The sequence below is a fragment of the Malus domestica genome, chromosome 09 (genome assembly GCF_042453785.1).
Source record: "Malus domestica chromosome 09, GDT2T_hap1".
NCBI classification, from domain to species: Eukaryota; Viridiplantae; Streptophyta; class Magnoliopsida; order Rosales; family Rosaceae; genus Malus; species Malus domestica.
The window spans coordinates 2003157-2023458 of NC_091669.1; the positions used below are offsets into that span (position 1 = coordinate 2003157).

At 38.3% G+C, this 20302-nt stretch overlaps 3 protein-coding genes across 7 annotated transcripts; all 3 read right to left on the reverse strand.

The window, feature by feature from the left end:
* Positions 1-1483: 1483 nt before the first annotated feature.
* Positions 1484-4001, reverse strand: LOC103442259 (CASP-like protein 4A1). 2 transcript variants are annotated; one of them, XM_008381031.4, is made up of 3 exons: positions 3246-4001; positions 2576-2711; positions 1484-1771 (listed from the first exon to the last, which is right to left on the reverse strand). In XM_008381031.4, exons 1-3 carry the CDS (start codon positions 3851-3853, stop codon positions 1577-1579), a joined length of 939 nt encoding a protein of 312 aa, XP_008379253.2. In that variant the 5' UTR covers positions 3854-4001; the 3' UTR covers positions 1484-1576. The 2 variants fall into 2 exon arrangements, with proteins under 2 accessions (XP_008379253.2, XP_070660921.1); XM_070804820.1 differs by having other exon boundaries at positions 1484-2384; positions 3246-3997.
* Positions 4002-5318: 1317 nt separating this feature from the next.
* Positions 5319-9352, reverse strand: LOC103429024 (protein farnesyltransferase subunit beta). Its single transcript, XM_070805052.1, is given in 15 exon segments — positions 5319-5801; positions 6021-6124; positions 6425-6587; positions 6665-6751; positions 6865-6961; positions 7122-7178; positions 7422-7486; positions 7598-7649; positions 7757-7810; positions 7915-7997; positions 8175-8210; positions 8397-8465; positions 8467-8503; positions 8800-8886; positions 9127-9352. Coding segments are annotated over 15 exon segments (1335 nt in total). The 5' UTR covers positions 9240-9352; the 3' UTR covers positions 5319-5570.
* A 2287-nt stretch (positions 9353-11639) lies between these two features.
* LOC114823971 (uncharacterized) lies at positions 11640-20029 on the reverse strand. Of its 4 annotated transcripts, XM_070805438.1 has the most exons (4): positions 19640-20029; positions 18782-18839; positions 17961-18030; positions 11640-11841 (listed from the first exon to the last, which is right to left on the reverse strand). In XM_070805438.1, exons 1-4 carry the CDS (start codon positions 19711-19713, stop codon positions 11768-11770), a joined length of 276 nt encoding a protein of 91 aa, XP_070661539.1. In that variant the 5' UTR covers positions 19714-20029; the 3' UTR covers positions 11640-11767. The 4 variants fall into 4 exon arrangements, 1 of the variants encoding a protein (XP_070661539.1); XR_011571529.1 differs by lacking the exons at positions 17961-18030; positions 18782-18839; positions 19640-20029 and adding exons at positions 12593-12650; positions 13405-16320; XR_011571530.1 differs by lacking the exons at positions 17961-18030; positions 18782-18839; positions 19640-20029 and adding an exon at positions 13405-16320.
* Positions 20030-20302: the final 273 nt, after the last annotated feature.

A 20302-nucleotide genomic window follows, 5' to 3' on the forward strand; every position in this document is an offset into this window, starting at 1 on the left:
TAAATATTTTAAGATTAAAATGTTCATAAAAATAAATTAAGATAATGAACATAAATTTTGATTTTCAAAAAAAGTTACCGAAATTAAAAAGTTAGACTAAAATTATTATTTAATCATAACAGACTAAAATATTAAGTCATAAAGATTAGAAGAGAAAAACAATTTCTTTTAAAATTTTAGGTTCAGTCTGTGCGACAACATGCCAAATTATGCATGTAGATGCATTGTCATTTGAGGTTCATTGTGTGCGGCAACATGCAATTGATGTTCTCTTTCTTTTAGTCAAATCTGTCTCTGACATCAACACAACGCAAGATCGTAATTGCTAGCGTCGAAGTTTTCTTCCTTTATTATCCTTATGACAAGTTTTTTTCCTTCTTGTTGACACCTCTAAGAAATATAAGAAGAAAAAACGCAACACTTTCTAAGTTACTCGGCTCATTTGTAAGTAATTGTTTACGTAAGAAATATTAATTTTATAACTTTAGATAGGTATTATTTAATAGAGGTGTAGTTAAAAAATATTATTTATTGACGTATTTATTCTCAACGAATTATTTATTTCCTAAATAGGATTTCGAAGGAGGATAATATTAAAATACAAAAAGTTTTATGCCAAGAAGTTGTAAACATGCTTGAGATATTATAAACATTTTGGCTTCAATAACAAGGTGTCGCGTTGACAAAGTATTATGTATTTGCAAGCTAAAAAACGTGGCATTAACTCTAAAAACTAAAGCATTGCCCCAAACAGCTGTAGAGAAATGTTTTAGTTAATGTTAAACTTCTATTAGTGGTATTGCATATTTTTGTCCTCAAACAACTTTAGAGAAATATTCAAATTTCCTCAAGACGTGAATAAAAAAAATTATAACTTATTACAATGTGGAGTTTATTCCTATACGTAACTCTATACATAATTGGTCTTAGGTTAAAACCAGAATTTTTTGTGACTTGAGATTATTTTCTTTATAGGGTATTACTTTAGAAATATTTTACTGTAGTTTAAGCGTTTTTATTGAAAGCGCTTTCATTAAAAGCAAATCAAAGCTTTTATTTACAAACCCAAGTCCACTTTTATATTTTCGACCAAAACTTTTCGATCATATCATCAGCATAAATTTTCATTTCCCTCATTCTCGTTACTTGTAATGCCCATAGGTAATTTTCATTTCCCTCATTCCCATTACTTGTAATGCCCATAGGTAATGGAAATGAGATTTGGCCCAATCAACAAAAACCCAATTTTCAAACTAATTAGTAGCTCCACGTCAGCCGTCCGGCCACAAACACAAAGGGTACCCAGCATTTGAGTCCACCGGCACAGGACCTTGTGAAACTTGAATGCAGGAGATCCTCTTTATGCATGTGTTTTCAGTCGGACGGCTAACATGGAGTGGAAGCTAAAGAATTTCTCCTAGCCTCAGGTAGATGTAACATTAACATAATTTTGTGCCAAAACATCAATGACTCATGACGCAGATGCAACACAAGCATAACTTTCTCTACATAGTACAAAATATATCACTTTTCACTGTCCATCTATAACTCAGTAGATACTAAGTATGATGAAAAACTACATGGATTTCAGAGTACAAAGGGTGTAACCAGAGATGAGGGAGCTGGAGGCAAAGGCAATAAAGGCAAGGAAGGACAATGCGACGGATGCCCGAGCCATGTCCGGGAACTTGTCTTTGCCCCAATTCGACTCCCAGTCGTCGACCCGAATCGCAGCCGATGAAGACGCCGACATCAAAAGGTACGTCAAAATCTGCAACGCCAACCAAAACCATTCAACTTAAGATTTAGATTACACGACATGACAGAGGATAGAGCAAGTAAACAAAATGCAGAATTCCAATATGTATGCTTTAAGATATTCTAAACAGTATTAACACAAACGGAAAAGTAGAAGGGTGGTGCTATCCATGTACTCCTTTTTACCTTCTACACACATCTCTCAATTTTGAGTCGTCGGAGTTAATGAATTGAAGAGCATCAAAGAACAGAAATTAATGAGGAATGTATAGGACGTTAAAAAAAGTGTGAATAGCCCTAACCAAACAGAATCATTCCTGGAAAAAAGGCTAATGAAAAGGTATCAAAAAGGTGGAATAAAAAAAAGGTCAAGAACCAACTGATGCAAAAGTATCTAATGAAGCATCCCATATAAACAATGATGAAAATAACTTTTATAGTCAACCAATAAGTAATGGCCATCAACTGTTGGAGGACTGCTTTTTATAGGAGAAAAACTTCCGCATTAGGGAATCCCTTATAGTGGGATCACCGATACATATGGGTTGTGGTTTGTTAGCGCAGTCAGACAGTTCGTGTACTCCAGCTGCCTTACACAAATTCTCTCTCCTCATAGTCTAAGGTCCCTATAATTACCGGAAAACTGTCAAGAAAGTGAAAAAATTTGCAATGTATTCGGAACACAGGACGGAAATATGGGGATAGATTGGGTAGATTAGGTAGAATTGAAAAACCTCGAAGAAAGCAGCACTTTGTGGGGATAGATTAGGTAGAATCATTAATGAAATTACAGTAAATAGGACAAGTAATCACTTGCCTGATCCAACAAGAAATCAAAGTAATAGCGGAGATGGTGCTGGATTACATGTTTTCCGCTGGTGAAGAAATAGGTTAAGTCATACGTTTGCAGCCCTGAATACACAAATCCAATCACATTCACTGCCAAGCAGAACCTGCAAATTCACAATTCCAATTAATAATCTTGTCCAATTTCACCATCTTCTCCAAAACAACATACAATTTTGCCCAAAAAAAAAAAACTAATAATTCAACAAAAGTTACTATGAAATGGTGAAATTATATTCAAAGTACAAAGCGTTGTTTATGTTTCAAAGAGTCAATAGTTGGGATTGCTTTTCTAAAAAACACTATGCTAAATAGACGTTTATACTAAAAGTGCTTTTATTTACAATCCAAATACTTCTTAGAAAAGTACTAAAATTTCCGCTAAATGTAGTTAGGCGGTTTTTTATTGATAGAAAACACTGTTAGCTCCAAAAAAAAAACACAACTTGTTGCAATACAAATAGATGTAAATGATAAATACGAAAATATCACTGTAGCGGTGTATACGGTACTGTGTTGTCTAAGACAATCACACACTTTCATTAGATTTCAAAAGTACGGCTGTATTTGATTGACTTGGATGCCGTCTCGGTGACATTTTCGTATTCTCGATATGAGTGTGTAACTGAAAAGTGGCAAACCTGAACTCCTTGTAGCGATAGAAGGAATCTAAAGCCCAACCTTGGTTCTTGTCAGCCGCCATAACCGAGAAAGATATCAAACACAACACAAACCCAGAAATCCTTAACCCAAACAAAGCCCTCCTCACCATGCTCTCCCTCCTCGACCTCTTCAGTATCGACAACTTGGGTCTCAGAGTTCGCATGTTTACACCCGAACCACCGACAAGTCCACCGCCACTTTTTTCCCGAACCTCCGGGGTCCGATCAAGCCCATCTCTGGAATCGGGTCCCGCAACCTTGGGCTCGGCCCTGAAGGACTGGGGCGGCGCGAGCGGCGGCGACGCCGGGTTGGTGTCTGCAGGCGCGACTCTGAGCTCATGAGTGTGGTAGGTATGATGGGTTATTGGAGAATCGGACGGTGGAGACGGAGTTTGGAACACATGAGATGGTGATTGGAACACATGAGACGGTGAGTGGAACAGAGGAGATGGTGTTTCTGGGGTGCTCTGCTTTTCTTCTTCTTCTTCTTCCTCCTCCTCCTCTTTCACTTGTTGTTTTTCATTGTGTTTTTCTTCTTCTCTGCGTTGTGGTGATGTTTCTGGTTGGTCTTCTGGAATTGTTTCCATATTTTGGTGTGGATTTCTCCGTCTGAGATGGGGTTTTCTCTACATCTACAATTTGACAGTTTTTTTTTTTTTCTTCAAGAAATTAATTGTGGAGTGACCAAAAGACAAAAAATAAAGGACAAGACTTTAATTAGAGAACCTGGTAAATAGAATACAACAGGCAGTGTGCATCAAATAAAACAAAGCCACTTGTCGCTTTCTGATTCCCAATACTTAAGATTCCACGTGTAAACAGAGTTCGACTCGCATAAATGACTTATTCTATTTGGCTAAATAGTCAAAATAGTCTTTGAGATCTGCATAACTCATCACTTTGGTCCTTAACATTTCAAATCGATAAAAGTGTTAGGGGTTCCGGAGCTCTTGGCCGGAAGTTTGAGCAATTTTCAAAACTTTGTAACTCAATCGTTTCTTAACCAAATTCGACCCATAATATATCAAAATAAAGATAGGAAAGTGTAGAATAAGATTATACCTATTTGGAAGCCCAATGGCTGCCAGAGTCTGCCGGCTATTTTCCGGCTATCTCCGGCAGCCATTGGGCTTCCAAATAGGTATAATCTTATTCTACACTTTCCTATCTTTATTTTGATATATTATGGGTCGAATTTGGTTAAAAAACGATTGAGTTATGAAGCTTTGAAAATTATCCAAACTTCCGGCCAAGAGCTTCGGGACACTTAAAAAGTTTTTAACGGAATGACTAAAATGATGGATGGTGGACAATCTCAGGGACCACTTTTATCGATTTGAAATGTTAGGGACCAAAGTAATGAGTTATGCAAATCTCAATGACCATTTTAGCTATTTAGCAGTTCTATTTTAAGTATAATTGGCTTATTGTGTGCATTAACGTAAATCCGCACTTCCTCAATATAGTAGTAAATCTTCGATTATATCTAAAGTTTTGATATTGTGATGAGACTCGAGATAGATCAAGAAAGCATGATAGGCCCATTCGTTTTAAGTTTCCCACTTGATACAGTCACAATGACATTTCAACACAGGATGTACTACAACGGTATCAAATGAACTCATATCCTTTATGAATGTTGTAGTCTAAAGCCGATGGATCGAGTAATTTGGACCGTTCAAAAGAGGGAGAGAAAAATCTGAACTTTTGATTTGTATAAAGTATGCCAATAAAATGAATTAATAGAGGTTGTAAGATTTAAAATAAATGGTCTGAATTTTACAGTTCGTCGGCTTAAGATTGAGAGATCTGGAAGGGTTTCGATTCCAAAACCAATAGCCTCGTTGTCTTGTATTTTTATCTTTCTTACGCAGCGTTGAGCAATTGGGTTGAAGTTTCTCCAAAACTTGTTCATGTTGCTATCGCAACACATGTGTCAATGGGACCACCAGTGACACCACCAAGGACTAGCTGGTCGACAAATGGTTCTGGGCGGTGGGTGGTGGGGAACAAAACTTGCTAAAATATCAGTTGAAAACAAAAACGAGTGAATTGGATTAATGCAGCATTAGATTAATTTGTTGACATAAATAAGAATACATTATTCATACAAGTACAGAAACATTAGCCAAGACTATGCCCTTAATTATTAATGTTACAAGCCTAAATTATGCATAATTCATCCAACCCTTAAGCAATCCTTAAGCAATCCGACGGCGGCCCCACCGAACGAGTCTTGGCCAGACAGTGGTTCGGGATCCGGGCCGAAAAACTCCTCCCTCCGAGGAGTTTATTGCTCAGTCTCTAGAAAAAGAATGCCCTTGCTTCATGGTATTTTTCTAGGACAACATTGAAGAGGGGATGAATTGGTTCCAACAAGTTGGAATAGGGACCCATGACTGCCCTAGGCGACACCGGAGAGTCTTCATCGTTCGACAGAATGTGTTGACATACAGAGAGACCACTTAGACAATAGCATGTGTGATAAAAGTCTCGAGATTTCCCGGGCTTGTCTTTCATTCCACCCTTCTCCTCCTGCATCGACAAAATCGAATTGATTTGTTACCCCCTCGGAAGTAAGAAACTTATAAATTAGAAATATGAACGATTAAGATAACGTTGCTTGAGATGCATATTTATACAGATTAACTGTCGATAACTAGTATAATGATGGAGAAATAAGTTCTCACTTTAAAACCTGTCAAGTCAAGCATTCAGCTGTTACAGTGTAAAGTTATGTGTTAAATATCGAACCTGTGAGCATAAAAGTATATATTGTTGCAATGCGATGCTGTGAAAAAGTGGCTCCAATTTTACAGGCCTCTTGAGAAAATCATAGCCGATGTCATTCAAATTCACTGCACACGGAACATTTAGCCATGCATATAAGAACAGAAAAATTATAAATTTATAAGATAACCTTGTGACTTAGAATACTTGGATCTAACGGAGGACATGACACAGAACCAAGCGCAATGGCGTTCTACGATTCATATAACTGACCCCACTTGGTGGGAAAAGGCTTTGTTGTTGTATAAGATAACCATGTAGCGCATAAATTAGAAGATTGAGCAGAAAATATGGGTTTAAAAAGGCGAATCTGTTCTCGTAAAGGATAGATAGAGAACATCTTAAATGCGCCTAAGCTGTCAGCCTACCTCCTGGAGATGTAGTGCCTTCAAAATTTTTCCCCTCTTCAGATAAATTAGATTTTGTAGAAGTCTGTGGGCCATCCTTGGTACAGTGTCCTCCAGCATCCAGAAGCTCGAGTTGTTCATCAATAGTTGGACATACCCTTTGTAATAATGGAAAAACGCCTCCCTGGTCACTGAATAGTTAACATAATACGTTCAACTATGATTGAGAAGGATCCTCAAGAAGAAAAGACAAAGAATCACCTGCCAGAAGGAGTAGCAACCGTCGACCAATTTATTAGTCCTCCCCTGAAATCCACACTCCTTCCCTTGTCGAAATACCAACCAACCCTAATACAATAACAAACTACTCAAACAGCAGAATAAAAGCAGATAAACAAATAACTATACAAATTTTCATATCTGTAATCCGCAACGCACAAAAGAGAGGATAATTTTCTTACAATTAGTCCAGGCAAATCCATACGATTGACCTGATTGATTAGAACCATTGTAGCTACCCCACAAAAAGTGTACATGAAGGGAAAAAAATTGTCGGACCTATGAGCGAATGGAAAATGTAAAAGGAAGTGAAAATACATGTCCTAATATTTCACATGATTTGACATTAGTAGCTTATGCAATCTGTCAGAATACGTAAATGGGAAGAACATAAAGACAGGCGGACAAAAAAAAATTGACATGCAAGTCTGAAACATACCCACCATGGGCTTCAGCACCAGGCTCCCCAGAAATACCACCTTCATACGTCTGACAACTGCAAAGATAATGTTTAATTTAACCAAGATATAATGCCATTCATATCAAGGAAAAAAAAAACTTCAGTCCATGACTCAAAGCAAAGGCAATAAAAAGGATGTCAATTAAAAACAGGATGTCTAAGAATCAAGGACAATTGGACAAGCACTCCACGGTATCACAACAACAATACAACCCATACTTCAAAATATCAAACTGAGCTAAATTTATTTTCAATAAAATGAATGACTCGGTAAGCAACCTTAAGATGAAACTTCCAACATTATGAACCAGTTCATCATCCAAAATGTTCAAAATGCTTGCTACCTGCAAGGACGAGTAGAATAGGCATGATGAAAATTAAGCAAGCATACAGCAAGGCGGTAACAAAGAACACAACTATAATGCATTACAAAGGACGGAGAGAGAGAGACTAACAGAAACCGCAGTGTAGCAAGCCCGGACATCAATTTCTCCACCATCATGCATCCTAAGAAGTAAATAGTGATGGTAAAAGTATATCAAGGGTACTGAAATGATCATTGTACATATATGTCCTCAAACTATAGAACCACACAAATCAATGTGATATCTAACCTGAAGCCGCCGCTTGGATGTTTCATTCGCCGCAAAAACTTGTAGAGTTCACCTCTGAAAAGAAAGAAAAATCACGTCAAATCACTTCCAAAAGGCTATGAATTTCACTGTTGTGAAAAAAGTTTTTTTTTTTCTTAAATGGACCATAAACTAACCACCTATTAATTGATGAAAGCGCCTCATCACCACCGAGAGTTATAAGCGCATTAACTGCAGCATAAGTTGTTGCAAGATGTGGCATCTGGGAAATCAAAGAACATGCTAACAATTGTCAGCAAAAGAATGCAAAGCACTATATAATAAGAGTAGATAAGTAATATTGTATGAGCATAGTCAAGCTATCACAACTAACGCCAACAGAGTTAAACAAAGATATATGCTAAGCCAAAACAGCAAATGGTGAGACCAATTTACTTACCTGTTCAGGTCCGCCGCCATATCCCCCCTCTGGGTCCTGGAAGAAAAAACACAACTTCTTGACAATCTAAACACTCCATTCCATGCTAACAAAACACTAAAGATCACTCTTTTTGTTGTTGTTGTTCTTAGTGGTGAAGCAAACCAAAACACCGGTCTTTCATTACGTTCCATATAAAAGATGCAAGATTGTCATACAAATTACAATCGATTATTCGCATACCTGACAACGGCTTAGGAAATCAATGGCATTACGTTCAAGTTCATCATCAATAGACTCCCCTAGCAAAGCACAATGAGTGTAGAATCCAATAGCAAAGCCAAGGCCGACTACAGAAAAATGTACACAACAATTGAACATGTCGTAGAAATCAAAACCTCAATCAAAACAAAACCATGAAAGTCTGCTAAAAATCACCAGAAATATATATATATACATATATAATATATAGAAAAACTAATGAAAATAACTTGAAATTTTTGAATTTTAAAGATAAAGATAAAATAAATGAAAAAGTGAATAGTATCTGACTTTTTAATGTAAAAATGTGTTTTTTCGTTAAAGTAAACAGTTCCGAAAAGCTTTTCGTTAAAATCTCTGTACATATAGAGAGAGAGAGTTATACTTGGCATCCAAAACGCAGAAGGAGGAAGGGAGTCCTCTGAGTCCTCTGGTTAAGTACTCTATGTGACTATCACGCTGAAGCTCAATCCTTCAAAGTCCAAGAACCCCACAACAACAAAAAATCCATCAAATTCCACAACAAAACCCCACAATTTAAAAAAATAAAAAATAAACAAGTTCGAATCCCCATTCCCACAGTTCAATTATATTAGTTTAAAGTAGAATATCGCTCGCATCGAAAAAAAAAAAAAAAGCAACAACAAAAGGGAAATTCTTTGTAAACCCAAAGGATTTATTGAGAGTGCAAAGTTGGTAGCTTTTTTCTTACATGACGGATTGGGCTTTGGGAGGGAGGCTGCCGAAGCGTCCGTAGATCCCAAAGACCTCACTTTCTACCATCCACTGATCGCGCTGAGTCACGGTGGCGGTCGGACGCTCCATCTCCGCCGTCCTCCTACTGACTTTCCACTTACATTCACCGTTTTGCAGTTTTGAGTTCGCTTTACTCCGCCCAAACAGCAAACGGAGTTTACTAAGTTAAAAAGAACGGAGTTTAATTGGGCTTAGTTAAAGTTTATGTATAAATATCACGAGTTGGGCTCGTAAATGATAAATATATTGGGCTGTCAACTAGGTGGGTGAGGCCCGTTTTGGATCAATACGGTGCGGTTTGATTTGGTTTGGTTTGATTTGGTTTGGTTTGATTGTTTGATTCAGGCCTGATGGAAATACGCATTCAATTTTTTTGGTCTTTCTGACAACGTAAAAGCTATTGTTTTAATCGGTTTTGCAAATTTCTACACCAAAATTTTTTTGGAAGACTTGTTCTCAAACAATTTTGACTGCATTATAAGCTTTTCAAAATTTATATAAAATATTTCATAAATTTTCAAATTTGAGTGTCGTTACCTTTTGACTTTTCCATCTACGTCTTAAAAGTACATAAAAATGCTTATGAATCAATAAATTGTCTAATTATTTTCAAATTACTTATAATATTTTTCTTAAGTCCCCGAAAAAAATGTTATTTGTAAAGACTCAACGATTGCATCCATCACAAACATTATAATTATACATCATAGGTTATATTCGATTTTGCAAACTTCTTCAAATATCGACATAAAACTTGTGTTGGTGCCACTTTTTAGTTGGAGATAACTTAGATAAGTTGTCCTTTCCGTCGAGAAAATTTTATTGTGCTGGAAACACTACTGAGTACACAAAATATCTTAATACAATTAGTTGAAAAAAATAATTCAAATTTCCAACTAATTATAACATTACTAAACCGTATTTCCGAAACATTAAAAAATCTCTCAATTCCGTCGTGAGAAGGGCCTCCCCCCAGCTGGTATTTAGCATGGTGTTTACCGGGTGGGACCCTGATGCCACCTCCACTAGATAAAGCATAATTAGTTTAGGGGTGCATTTTTGCTCACCCTCACTAACTATAGGGTATGCTCACCACCCATTCCAATGCTTGCCATGTGTAATCTACACTAACTCTAGTTAAACTTTTTTTTTATTTTTTACTTTTGCTTTAATTAATAGAAAAGAGAATCTTAGTTTTACTCATTTACTTCCATATATATCATTTCTTTTTAACTATTTTATTAAAACTTAAAACTTACCTTTTTGAATACAAACAATTTTTCAGCTCTAAGAGATGAACCCTAATTCCAGCCCAATCCCCCCAATTGCTAACCGTGTAATTCTAGCCCTACCCCCCCCCCCTAATTCAACCCTGCGCATGCATCTTCTGGGTTTTCCATTTGCTATTTTTGTCCGACTAGAAAAAGGTATGCAACTCCCACATTTATTTGCTTTTTAGGATTATTATAGGATGTCAATATATATGCTTTTCTTAGGATTATTATAGGGTGTTAAAATATATGCTTTTTATAATTATTATACGGTGTCAATATATATGCTTTTTAGGATTATTATAGGGTGTCAATTTAATGCAATATTAAGTAATTTGATACTTATACAGATGGAACACCAAGATGAAGAGTTTCATACTCCATCTTCTAGTGATGCCAAAGAATCATTTGATTGTATACACTTAGATTCAGATTCTGAAACCTTTGAAGTCTTGGATCAAAATGAAGAAAAAGGAGAATTTACAAGCAAAGTTGGTGATATTTTGCTAGGGATGACTTTTGATAATGAGGATGATGCATATAATTACTACAATGCATATGGTAGAAGGGTTGGATTTAGCGTGAGAAAGAACAGAGAGAATAAAGACAGGTCAGGTGTGCTAAAGAAAAAACAATTTTGTTGTTCTTGTGAAGGTTTTTATATATATAAAAAAAAAAGAACTCCAAAGAAGAAAAGAGAAGAAATAAGATGTGGCTGCAAGGCAATGCTTGAAATCAAACTTAATTTAGAAAGGAAGTTTGTTGTGACAAATTTTGTTGCTGAACATAGTCATGTTCTTGTTCCGGCATCAAGTTCTCATTTATTGAGGTCACAATGATTAATAGAGTCTTCTCAAGCAAAATTGATAGATCAAATGCATATGAGATGAACAGACCATCAATGTTATTATTTCATTTCTTGTCAATGTTATTATTATTTTATTTGTTTAATAGCTTTTAAAGAGTCCAATTCAAACTCATATGAGATGAATGGACCATCAACAAGATATGCACAAACTCAGGTTTAAAGTTTAGCAATTTTTTGTCATGAATGTTTTATTTATTTATTTATATTTGTGTTCATTAGCATTGTTTTTGACACGCCCCGACCCTGATATTTCCCCGAATATCAGGGTAGGCACGTGCTGGCCGACACCCGAGGGTGACGAAAGCCATTAATTGATACAAAAGCTAGGAATAAGAAATAAATACGGGTTATGAATTTAAAAACAATGAATTAACAATTTAGGAACGTGTTCAGAGCATACAACTAAACATAGTCACTAACAAGAATTAAGATAAGATTGAATGAACAAGGAGTAGGTCCTACCCCGAGAGGACTCGAAGATGCTGCTGCGGAAGTGCCTTGACGCCGGGATCATGTGCCTTGATCCTAAATCCTGAATGGGGGCGTAAAACAAGGGTGAGTGGACCAAGTTTATATACATACATAGTACGAAAACAGTTACAAACATACTAACCCCCACAGTTTAATAATGAAAACTACTAGAATAATAAGTGATAAGCTTTTCAGAAAACTCTAGCATGCCATAAAACAATTCATATATCCATCTGCAAATCAATCTCAGAAAATCATATCAGAAATCGTATCAGGAAGCATAACACAAGTTGTGCTGCTAGTGAGTGCACTGAATAATAATACTCCTGGCCCAATGCCTGCACCTCAGTCTCTGTGCCCGTAGCCAGAGATATCTCCCTCCCGGCCTAATGCCTGTCTCCGTGTCCCTCAGCCTTTCGCTAGGGATTATTTCTCCCGGCCTCAATGCCAACACCAGATCCTCGCCCCAGGCGGCATAGTGTTCACTAGGTACGCACAAAACATAATTCATCTCTAAAATACAATTTCGTAGCATAAATTCATCGATCCTCTATACTACGAAGAGGTGTTCGAAAGTCATTTGAAACACATTCTTAACATCCTATCGTCATCGATCAGATAGTCTACCAGAATGAGGGTTCTATAGAAAATACAATATAATGAAAATAGTTCAAAATATATATAATCAATCATAATTAAATTATCATGCTTCCTGTAAAGTATTCCTCAAATCAAATAATTCTGCAAGACATGCTATTAAATTATGCAATTCTATCAATAAAACATGCAATTTTCGAAGGTGGTCCACTCACAGATACTCCGTCAAAAGCTGCGCCACTAGCGAAGATAGAAACGTTGCGATAATTGCCCCTAAGTACAAGAACGTACAGTTAATCAAACTACCCAACAATATAATTCTAGGAAATGGAAATGGGCCTTGGATTTGGATAGGTTAGGATCAAGAGGTGGTTTGGGCTTGAGCCCAACCCATACTTATCAACACACACACACATGCAAAGTATGCACTGCTCACACACACTTGCATATACATATATATATATATATATACATACATATATAAACACGCACACACACACACGGCATGCATAAGCATGCACTGCACAACGCACACATTGTACACTTCATACAGTACACAAACATACACAACACACACGTGCACCATACACCATCACAATTACTTACACACACACACACTTGCACGGACACCAACATACCAAACACACACACACAGACATCATGCATATATATATATAATCACACACACGCACAACATCATATATATATATACATATATAAACACACACACACACAGCAAGCATACTTACACACACACACACACGGTTCACGCACATACACATACATACACGCACAGTATACACGGCATGCACAGCATGCTCACACACACCCACAGTTCGCATACACACACACGGACACACACACACACTTGTACACACACACACCTACGAACTCGCCGGAGTTCGTCGTCGGAACCGGGTTTTTGGCATAGAGAAAAGGTAAGGTCAAAACCCTCGATTTTGACCTTAAAACCAACACAAATAACATGATTAACGCCAGAAATTTGAAGAAGGAACACAATCTTTACCTGGGTTCGAGTTTTAGAGCTTTGAAGCTCTCGGCTTCAATGGCATAAAAACCCACGGTGCTCTGATGGCGCATGCAAGGGTACCATTGAGTTCGTTAGGTCTCAAGGATCCCAAATATATGGTTTTTGGGTTTGATTTGTGAGGGAAGTGAGGTGAAAGCTAGAGAGAAGCTCTCGGAGCTTAGAGAGTGTGAGAGTTTTTGAGAGTTAGAGAGAGAGAAGAAACAGAAAAAGAGAGAGGTTCTGAGATGTGTTTCGGGAAGAGAGGGAAGAAGGGAGAGATCTGAGAGCTGCCACATGGCAGTTTAAGAACAATAGCATTTCCAGATCAAGGGTTAGGATTGAAAGAGAATAAGGGACTAAATTGATAGATAACAAATATGTTCTAGGGGGAAAAATAGAAATAGAATGAAAAATGGGGGTGGGGTTTAACAATCTACCCCCCTTAAAGAAAATTTCGTCCTCGAAATTTAAAATCACTTACTAAACTGAAATACTCGAAAATAGGAAGAAGAAAAATATATAAATATGTACGTAACGAAGAAATCAAGTCAGAGCGGTTGCACAAAAGGGAAAATGCCATCCCGTCGTGATCGGGTTACAATGATTCCATCTTTCGTGCCTCCATGCCCATACTCTCTTTCTCCATCAGTGTACAAGTAGAAACATACTTTATAAAGATACAAAGTTGAAAACACAAAATAGCTTAAGGTTAAAAGCAAGTACACAAAATACGATAATGTCAAAATGGATATGTACATATAGGTCGAAAACTCGTGCTTAACTTAAAACTGAAAACGGAAATAATTTCCCCAAAACATTTGTAACTTCAAAAATAATTAACTAACAACGGAAGTTAAAATATTTATACTGAAAATCCAAAATCGGAAATGAAAGTGGGTCTTGCCCAAGAATTCGAAATGTCACGTACTCCAAAAAAAGATGTGTCTTTGGGTCGAGCCCCAAGACTAACAAATCCGCAACAACTATCGTAGACGGGTCTTCTTGCCCACTTGCTTAATGAACCCAACAAATAAGCTATCGATATCACAGTTTGCAGCCCACAATATCGACCTCACATTTGTTGTCTCGATAAGCAAGTAGTAATTTCCTAAGGATGAATAATTTCACATGTCGTAAATTCGATCCTCCCGAATATCAGTTCGCAATATTCCTCTGTTAGCCAATGTTGCCTGTTTGATTTCTTTTGGTATGGATTTTTGGTAAACAAGATACATTTTCATTGATTTTTGTAGAAAATGAACATTTAAGCAGAAAATTACAATAGGGAGCCTTCACAAAGGCTGCTTAGGAAAAGTCTCAGTATTCGGCGGAGTCTCAGCAGTCGGCGGAGCCCCAGAAGGAGGAGGCAGCGGAGGTTGATCATTTGGAGCTTCAGTACGCGGTACAGCCCCAGAAGACGAAGGCAAATGCTGTTGGAACAAACCCACAAACCTCTGATGATCAAGTAAGATCTGACCATCAGATTCCTGCATCTGGTCAATTTTCCTCTTCATGTTTGTGGCATAGTTGTGTGCGAGCTTGTGCAGCTGTTTATTCTCATGCTTGAGCCCTCTAATCTCCTGTTTGAGACTAATCACTTCTGCCGCCAACGATTCAACTTGACGGGTTCGAGCAAATAGGCGTTGGGCCATGTTGGACACTGAACCCGCACACTGCACACTAAGAGCCAGAGACTCCTTAACAGCCAACTCATCAGACCGTCTGGCAAGTAGTCTGTTATCTTTGGGAGTGACAAGGTTCCTGGCCACCACCGCAGCTGTCATATCATTCTTCATCACCGAATCCCCAACGGTAAGAGGACCAGTAGGGGATATGAAGGATGGGCGCCATATGTTGTCTGGAGAAGGCGGAGCTGCCTCTTCACCAAGGTTCAAGTCAAATCGACGGTCGGAAGGGCCAGACATTTTCAGAGGTGTTAAAGAAAGAAGAGGTCGGACAAGTCAAGATCGTAGAAGTGCAAGAAGGGAGTTTTTACAGGCAGAAATTCAAGTGTACTTTGAACGTCCTGCGTACCTCTATAAAAAACAGCACGCGATGAGATTTCAGAGATCGAAGAGGCGAGCTCAGAAATCGAAGAGGCCAACTCAAAAAATCAAAGAGGCGCTAGCTTTCTCAAAAGCTGGGTTTGCTTAGAAACCACTGCCAATCTTCTTTTTCAAAGATCGAAGAGGCGCCAGCTTTTCTCAAAAGTTGGGTTTGCTCACAAACCACCAATTCCAGATATCGAAGCGCCGATTCCAACCATCTGTCTCTCTCAGCCTCGTCAGCTTTGAGGAAATCACGGGCAATATGTCGACAATTTATGTTGAAGTAGAAAACACGTGAAGTTTACTGTACAATCATCCAACGGTTGCCGACATGAGTGAAAGAACAGTACCGGTCATTATTTCCTATAAATGTCGACCTTCACCCTCCATGGCAAGGCAGACATACATAACATTCCGTCATCTCTGAGAATGCATTCCCATCGAACCCTCTCGAGTCACTCAGTGTTCCTCATCCCCTGGGATACCTCTGCAAACAAATCTTCAAGAGCAAAAGTATTTCATATCATGAAGGTAGAGAGCAAGAGTATCTCATATCATGCATTCTCCATGTCCTTTTCCTTGTCTTTATTCTAAGCTGCAGGACATGGAGAAATTGCTCTCGAGTACTCGTCTTCCACTGCTGATGTACTTCCAAAGAAGCTGCCACATCTACCTGAAGAACATATAAGGCAAGCGAAAATGATACCAGCAGCATGTGGAGACAACGTGCAGAAGAAACAAGCAGAGAAGAATGCAGCTTGCACAATCAACCCAGCATAAGGAGTCTGAGTTGAAGAACTAGAGAAGCTGCCACATCTGCTTGGAGAACAAATAAGGAATTGAGCCTGCACAATCAACTCGAGAGCAGAAGGAAAATGAAGATACAAAAATAAAAGTCACTGTTTATGATTATTTTGCAAATCATCACAGTATGGTCAACTGGTTTCTTAGCAAAAAAGGAATTAGGTCTAAGCTCAAGAATAGTTAAGAACTGATAATAAGATTGGATGAGGCAAAAAAACATTTCGAGATTCACAATACTTTGTAAGAGCCATTTCAAAATTCAGAAATTAAACATAGAACCTTTGAATCAACAAAATGGCGAAGAAGAAAGATACAGAGGAACATGCGTATGCTTGCAGTGACACGATGGGCTACCTTAAAGTGATGCTCTTGAGTAAACCAAAGCTCAATATGTCCAGAGAAGTTCAGAGTAAAGCTCGATCTTCGTACAACGATGAATATGGTGAAGTCTCAACCATCACACTGAAAATTACAAGGCTGAACAGCTAGGCTGCAAGCAAGAGACTAAGTTCACCTTCACTGAAAAGTACGCGGACGAGGAACTAGGGTTTTATCGCCGAGTACCAGACTTGGTGAAATTCAAGGAATCTGTTTATCCAAACAATACTGAATCTTCATTATCCAAGTCCAACTACAACAACAACAAGAATTGCAACTCATTTTGGAAATTGATGAGAATAGCGTTTGCTACCAAGGAGTTTCCCTAGAAAAGCAATTAAGGCAAACGGAGTCAACGCTCAGAGAATTTGATGTGAATCTGACGGTCAATAATTAGGAACTTAACTTCGTCGTTGGAGTAAGCAAAAGGGCAAAAGGGTTAACGATAGAACAATTGCCGAGTACCATTCTGAAGAGCTACACGAATTCCCTCAATAGGAATGAGTCCAAGAACGTTGATTCAAATTCCAACTGACACTTTCCAGATTCGTCAACGTTTACTTGTTTTCTCCAACGTGCATTTCGAATATTTTAAGTAGTTTCCACATAGATGTGACCTTGCCCGCCATTCCTAGGTAACGCATATCACAGAGTGACATCATCGATTTCGATTTCCATTTTGTCTTAACCAACTCGTACCACCAATCCAAAGATTTCGATGTAGAGCCGACTCTGCCCGCGATTCCTAAGGAACGCATGTTACAGAGCGGCATCGCCATTTCAGATCTATGGCTAGTCTTAACCAGAATTCCTCAAATCGAGATTTCTAAAACACGTCGCTGAGTATCGATCCGATGTTAAAAGTCGTCTAACAAAACAAACACGTCACCTATGAGGCACAATCCCGACAAGAATTCTTGTATTTCAACCAGAAGGTGACAATTCAAACAGAGAAAGATTTGCACAATTGCGCCGAAAGACAGCAAATCCAGAAGTCGTGACATCCAAATAATGTCATGACAGACACACTACGAGAGTTGAGGATAATCCTAAGTATGCTCTGAACAAAACCACGCTCTGATACCAATCTGACACGCCCCGACCCTGATATTTCCCCGAATATCAGGGTAGGCACGTGCTGGCCGACACCCGAGGGTGACGAAAGCCATTAATTGATACAAAAGCTAGGAATAAGAAATAAATACGGGTTATGAATTTAAAAACAATGAATTAACAATTTAGGAACGTGTTCAGAGCATACAACTAAACATAGTCACTAACAAGAATTAAGATAAGATTGAATGAACAAGGAGTAGGTCCTACCCCGAGAGGACTCGAAGATGCTGCTGCGGAAGTGCCTTGACGCCGGGATCATGTGCCTTGATCCTAAATCCTGAATGGGGGCGTAAAACAAGGGTGAGTGGACCAAGTTTATATACATACATAGTACGAAAACAGTTACAAACATACTAACCCCCACAGTTTAATAATGAAAACTACTAGAATAATAAGTGATAAGCTTTTCAGAAAACTCTAGCATGCCATAAAACAATTCATATATCCATCTGCAAATCAATCTCAGAAAATCATATCAGAAATCGTATCAGGAAGCATAACACAAGTTGTGCTGCTAGTGAGTGCACTGAATAATAATACTCCCGGCCCAATGCCTGCACCTCAGTCTCTGTGCCCGTAGCCAGAGATATCTCCCTCCCGGCCCAATGCCTGTCTCCGTGTCCCTCAGCCTTTCGCTAGGGATTATTTCTCCCGGCCTCAATGCCAACACCAGATCCTCGCCCCAGGTGGCATAGTGTTCACTAGGTACGCACAAAACATAATTCATCTCTAAAATACAATTTCGTAGCATAAATTCATCGATCCTCTATACTACGAAGAGGTGTTCGAAAGTCATTTGAAACACATTCTTAGCATCCTATCGTCATCGATCAGATAGTCTACCAGAATGAGGGTTCTATAGAAAATACAATATAATGAAAATAGTTCAAAATATATATAATCAATCATAATTAAATTATCATGCTTCCTGTAAAGTATTCCTCAAATCAAATAATTCTGCAAGACATGCTATTAAATTATGCAATTCTATCAATAAAACATGCAATTTTCGAAGGTGGTCCACTCACAGATACTCCGTCAAAAGCTGCGCCACTAGCGAAGATAGAAACGTTGCGATAATTGCCCCTAAGTACAAGAACGTACAGTTAATCAAACTACCCAACAATATAATTCTAGGAAATGGAAATGGGCCTTGGATTTGGATAGGTTAGGATCAAGAGGTGGTTTGGGCTTGAGCCCAACCCATACTTATCAACACACACACACATGCAAAGTATGCACTGCTCACACACACTTGCATATACATATATATATACATATATATATATATATATATATATATATATATATATATATATATATATATACATACATATATAAACACGCACACACACACACGGCATGCATAAGCATGCACTGCACAACGCACACACTGTACACTTCATACAGTACACAAACATACACAACACACACGTGCACCATACACCATCACAATTACTTACACACACACACACTTGCACGGACACCAACATACCAAACACACACACACAGACATCATGCATATATATATATAATCACACACACGCACAACATCATATATATATATACATATATAAACACACACACACACAGCAAGCATACTTACACACACACACACACGGTTCACGCACATACACATACATACACGCACAGTATACACGGCATGCACAGCATGCTCACACACACCCACAGTTCGCATACACACACACGGACACACACACACACTTGTACACACACACACACCTACGAACTCGCCGGAGTTCGTCGTCGGAACCGGGTTTTTGGCATAGAGAAAAGGTAAGGTCAAAACCCTCGATTTTGACCTTAAAACCAACACAAATAACATGATTAACGCCAGAAATTTGAAGAAGGAACACAATCTTTACCTGGGTTCGAGTTTTAGAGCTTTGAAGCTCTCGGCTTCAATGGCATAAAAACCCACGGTGCTCTGATGGCGCATGCAAGGGTACCATTGAGTTCGTTAGGTCTCAAGGATCCCAAATATATGGTTTTTGGGTTTGATTTGTGAGGGAAGTGAGGTGAAAGCTAGAGAGAAGCTCTCGGAGCTTAGAGAGTGTGAGAGTTTTTGAGAGTTAGAGAGAGAGAAGAAACAGAAAAAGAGAGAGGTTCTGAGATGTGTTTCGGGAAGAGAGGGAAGAAGGGAGAGATCTGAGAGCTGCCACATGGCAGTTTAAGAACAATAGCATTTCCAGATCAAGGGTTAGGATTGAAAGAGAATAAGGGACTAAATTGATAGATAACAAATATGTTCTAGGGGGAAAAATAGAAATAGAATGAAAAATGGGGGTGGGGTTTAACAGTTTTAATCTATTTCTGATGGATCAATTGGAATTGGTATCTAGGGATATATTGGAATGCCAAGTCAAAACCAATTCAATATGGCACCCGTAAGTCAAGTCACACATTTTCCTTATGGATTTCCAATTGTTCCTTGTGTTCAAGGGATTCAAAATCCGTCAGTTCAAGGGATTCAAAATCACCAACTTGGATTTCAAGCTATAAGTCCCATGATGTCCAATTACTCATTT

What these genes read in the sequence shown, in the direction of transcription:
- LOC103442259 (XM_008381031.4), bottom strand. Translation starts at nt 3,853, where the DNA reads ATGGAAACAATTCCAGAAGACCAACCAGAAACATCACCACAACGCAGA. An exon ending in TATCGCTACAAGGAGTTCAG is followed by an intron (nt 2,712 to 3,245) that starts GTTTGCCACTTT and finishes GTGAATTTGCAG; the next exon opens with GTTCTGCTTGGCAGTGAATG. An exon ending in TTGATTTCTTGTTGGATCAG is followed by an intron (nt 1,772 to 2,575) that starts GCAAGTGATTAC and finishes TTGGCGTTGCAG; the next exon opens with ATTTTGACGTACCTTTTGAT.
- LOC114823971 (XM_070805438.1), bottom strand. Translation starts at nt 19,713, where the DNA reads ATGCGCCATCAGAGCACCGTGGGTTTTTATGCCATTGAAGCCGAGAGC. An exon ending in GCTCTAAAACTCGAACCCAG is followed by an intron (nt 18,840 to 19,639) that starts GTAAAGATTGTG and finishes TCTTGTACTTAG; the next exon opens with GGGCAATTATCGCAACGTTT. An exon ending in CATCTTCGAGTCCTCTCGGG is followed by an intron (nt 11,842 to 17,960) that starts GTAGGACCTACT and finishes GCCCCCATTCAG; the next exon opens with GATTTAGGATCAAGGCACAT.